This window comes from Mus caroli, chromosome 4 (assembly GCF_900094665.2).
Source record: "Mus caroli chromosome 4, CAROLI_EIJ_v1.1, whole genome shotgun sequence".
Classification (NCBI taxonomy): domain Eukaryota; kingdom Metazoa; phylum Chordata; class Mammalia; order Rodentia; family Muridae; genus Mus; species Mus caroli.
The window spans coordinates 51,630,620-51,635,292 of NC_034573.1; the positions used below are offsets into that span (position 1 = coordinate 51,630,620).

A 4,673-nucleotide genomic window follows, 5' to 3' on the forward strand; every position below is an offset into this window, starting at 1 on the left:
GACGGAGACGGAGACGGAGACGGAGACGGAGACGGAGACGGAGACGGAGACGGAGACGGAGACGGAGACGGAGACGGAGACGGAGACGGAGACGGAGACAGAGACCTGGGGCTACAGCTCTGTGATAGAGAACTTACTCAGCTTTTGTGAGAGCCTAGGTTTGATCCTTAGTACTACAAAAGATAGATTTATAGATAAAAATGTGGTAAATAATTAGGTCTAAAGTTTTTAAAGTATTTACAGAACTTTTGAAAAGCCATAACTATCTATTGATACAAAAAGTCTGAATGAGCAAGCAGAGCACTATTATAAAAATGTAATAGCTCCCAATTACTTTAATGTTTTCTATATTGAAATCAAAATCCTTATTAGTTTCATTGCTACTATAATGAAAATAAATTAAAAGGTCACATTACGAAACGCCTAGGAAAGACAAGACAAACGAAAAGGAGATTCTTTTTGCACTATCTCACACTTAAATTTACAATAACAAAGTCATTTTTATGAACTTTAAACTTGAGATAGGATGAAATAGAACGAGGAAGGGGCCAAGTACCCATTCATAGTTACATGGTTAAAGAAACAGTCAACTAAATCGAGAAAGAATTAATGTCTAGTGAGCTGGGACAATTAACAGCCTTAAAAACTGAGACATCTTTGTATGGGAGCTCTCCCTAAGCAAGTTCCAGATTAAGCAATTGTTCAGTGGAAAACATTTGGGCAGTAGACAGTTGTCTAACAAAATAAGGAAATATAAGAACTTAAATTTTTTTTCTTAAAGATGATTTATGTGTGTGAGTGCTTTGTCTGCATTTCCATATATGCACCATGTGCATGCCTGATGCCCAGGGAGGTCAGAAGAGGGTGTTGGGTCCCTTGAAACTGAGTTAAGGGTGGCTGTGAGCCACCAAGTGGGTGCTGAAACACGAACCTAGATCCTCTACAAGAGCAGCAAGTCCTTTTAACTGCTGAGCCATCTCTCCACAGCCATCCAGATCTGGATCTTAAGAGCAAAATTGGATGGATTTGAGCAAATGAAGGTTTAAACTATTCTTTCAATGACACAGTAATAAACAAGTAAAATACAACACGCTGGAAATATATACTTGCTGCATGTGCAAAAAAAAAAAAAGTCACTGGCTTTACTACACAAAAAGTTATGCAAATCACTAGGAATAAACAAATATGCCTGTAATGGCAAAAAGGGCAAAAACTATGACCAGGCTGGGAAGAAAAAGAGACAAATACCCAGTTAACACAATAGCTAATTTTATATGTAAGATTATAAAAATTGAGCTTGCTAGAACAATTCCTCTAGTTTGTTACCAAGTTAGCAATAATGTGTTTTAAACGGAGCTGAGGGGGTTTTCAACCCTATTGGGGGAGCAACAGTGTTAACTGGCCAGACCCCCAGAACTCCTGGGGACTAGACCACCAACCAAAGAGTACACATGGAGTGACCCATGGCTCCGGCCACATATGTGGTAGAGGATGGCCTTGTTGGACATCAGCATGTTCAGTGCCCTAGTGTAGGGAATGCCAGGGTGGGAAGACAGAGTGAGTAGATGGGTGGGGGAGTACCCTCATAGAGGTAGTGGGAGGGGGGATGGGAGAGGCGTCTGAACGGGAGACCTGGAAAGGGGAAAACATTCGAAGTGTAAATAAAGAAAATATCCAATAAAAAATCATGTATTCAGATGTACATAACAGGAGAATGTAAATGTATACAACTCTCCAATGGAGGAGGTGGCAATGTGGACCAAGAAGTTTCAAATGTTCATGTATTTTACTAAATAAGGAATTTAGAAAGCTCTCTTAAAGAAGCAATCAAAGAGGGCTTCCTAAACTTATTTAAAAGGCATGAATGTGTGCTCCCCACACAGCAGTTCTCAGCACTCAGTTGTCGTGAGGCTGGAGATACGGCTCAGTGGTTAAGAGCACTGGCTTTCTCAGGTATGGCTTGCCTGAAGTCCACTGTCAACCCCCCACATGACAGCTTACAACTGCCTGTAACTGCAGTTCCAAGGGGAGCCAATACTGTCATGCCACAGGATATCATGAATTAATGTACATTTGAATCATATTCAACAGCTGAAGAATGCAGGCTGCAAAACCATAGGTTAGCAAGTTTGTTGAAATAATATATGAGTAACATACTGGACAACATTCAACTGTATATCCGCTGGAATTTTAAGGAGAAAGAGATTATTCGGATTCCCCACTCTCTTTTGTTTCATTTATTCTACAAACATTGACTTGATGGGTGGCCTTAGAAATTTCTCAGTATTCCAAATTATGACCTACTGTGTATTACTTTGTAGTTAGGAAAAAAGACACATTTTTATAAAACTCTACCATGTGACTTCTGTCAGATGCTAAGCATTTGTTTAGGAAGACCTGGAACATAAAGTCATGGTGGCCAATGGCTGTCATCCCAGCGCTTGGGAGGTGGAGGCAGGAGGATCATCATAACTCAGGGACACCCTCTGCTATGTTGTAAGTTGAAGACCAGTCTGGGAAACACGAGAGAGCCTATCACAAACTAGTAAGCAATTAAAGGCTGAAAGCAAAGTTACGAAGTCTATGTCATGAAAAAGAATTAGGACTGTCCTCAGCTCATTACATGTCCCATCTTCACAAATATTTGTGACCCATACCTGTTTCAGCTTGTATAAACAGTTTCCTCACAAGTTTAAGTGAGCTTAAAGGTCCCTTCCTACTAGGGTCCCTCAAGGAACCCTTTAAGAAATGTGACACCTCATTAAGCATTAAAAAACCCATTTCAGTCTGGACCTTCACTAGGACAGTAGGAGAATGGTGGTCATATTTGTGCTTCTTGGGACGCTCGCTCACCTTGGACACCTTAAGCCTTGCAGGAGCTAAACCAGGCTAGAGAAGGGGTTGGCAGCGGTGGGCGGGAGGGGCCCCGGGGCGCTGGCCTGGGTGTGTGGGGGTCTTACCGCGGCTTGCTGGAAGGCGCCCTTGGTATAGGTGCCACCACCGCGGTAGGTGATGGCCGGGATCTCGCGGCTGAGCAGCGCGCACTTGTGTTGGTGCGCGCGGCTGGTGGAGATGTAATCCACGCGCGCCACCACGTTGTTCTTGGACGAGAAGGTGACGATGGCCACACGCGTGGCCGTGGACACCACGGGGAAGTCGGACAGCAGCTTGCGCACGAACTTGAGCTCGTTGAGGAAGTTGGTTTGGCCCACGCTGGACGACTCATCCACCAAGAAGACGAGCTCCAGTCTGCTGCTGAGCTCCCGCAGTCGCCGCACGCGGCTCCGGAACGCGCGGCCCAGACGCTCCACTTTGCTCCCGGCTGCCTCCTCCTCACCGGACGCGGGAGGCACCGCCAGTCTGCCCAGAGCCCCCGGAGAGGCCTCGGGAAACAGGCGGAAGCTGAAGTTGAGTGAAGGGGCCACGGGCTGGAAGTTGGTCCAGCCCGACACCAGTGCCAGAGCCCAGCAACAAAAGGCCAGGCGCGACCACATCCCGCTGGGGACCGAGCGGTGGCCCCGGGGAGTGCAAGGCGACAGTCCCCGAGCGCGCAGAGAGACGCCAAGGTTCCCGGACTAAGCGGAGGGGACTCGGGGTAGCAGCTGCGAACCTCAGCGTCCTTGCATGTGACACTGGGGACACGATCCAGACTCCTCTGGCAGCTCGGGGACTCGGGAGGGACTGGAGGGATCTGCTTCTCTGGCTCTCGGCTATTTGGTTTCTCTCCTCCTCCTTCTCTCTCCCGAAGCCTATAAAATGTTTGAAGGAAGGGGGCAGTGAAGCTAGAGTAGCTTCCCTCCTCTGTCTGTCCTCTCCTTCCTTTTCCCACTCCTCTCCCTATCTCTCCTCTATCTCTCTCCTCCCCCTCTCTCTTGCCTGGGATCCAGCTAAAGACTCTTGGAGATTCCATGACACCAGAACCCCTCGCCTGTCATGCTGTCAACATTCCCTCACAAGCTCACTGATTGATCCCATATGTCTGGCAAGGAGCTGCGGAGGAATGCGCTGGAGATGGATCTGGATACCGAGAGTGCCACAGTAATTGGAAACACTGGAGAGGAAAACACACACGCGGGGCTGGCAGAGTTGAAAGCATGCTTTGAAAACTGCTTGCTCACCTTTTGGGGTTCATTCCATCTTTGGGGGGTAGGGTGGGGTGGGGATGCATGTCTAAGCCTCCCAAAGTGGATATTTGCATAACTTTCCTGAAGGGTCTATCTGATGAGTGGTGCAGACTCCTGAGAACCTGTTCAGATCACAGGCTGTTGAAGTGGGGCCCACCCGTGTGCATCTCATACGCAGAATTATCGTTCACCTTTCCCGCGGTTAATCATTCCTGTATTGTTCATTCTTTCCTCCATGTAGCAGCTTGCGATGCTCTATAGGTAACACAAGCAGGGGAAAACTGACATGGACCTGTCCTCTAGGAACCTGTAGCAGGTAAAAGTGATGTCACCATCAACTTGATATTCATACGTGAAACATATATGTATGATTACATATGTTTATGTGTATCACATATGTATACACACACACACAATTACAACTGACCTTGCTTAAACAGAAGTTTGCCTTGCTTTCAAAGGCAAACTTGACTTTAGCCAAGGCCAGGCAAGTCCTCTATGAGGACAGAAGTTTTTGCTAAATTTTGAACTATGAGTAGAGACCCTGTG

The 4,673-nt window shown here is 46.7% G+C and overlaps 1 protein-coding gene across 1 annotated transcript in view; it reads right to left on the reverse strand.

The window, feature by feature from the left end:
• The window catches only part of Svep1 (sushi, von Willebrand factor type A, EGF and pentraxin domain containing 1), a 167,566-nt gene extending 163,765 nt beyond the window's left edge, over positions 1-3,801 (reverse strand). Inside the window, exon 1 of the mRNA XM_021160495.2 lies at positions 2,961-3,801. Coding sequence (XP_021016154.1) covers positions 2,961-3,494 — 534 coding nt within the window. The 5' untranslated portion in view covers positions 3,495-3,801. The remainder of the gene's footprint in view (positions 1-2,960) is intronic.
• Positions 3,802-4,673: the final 872 nt, after the last annotated feature.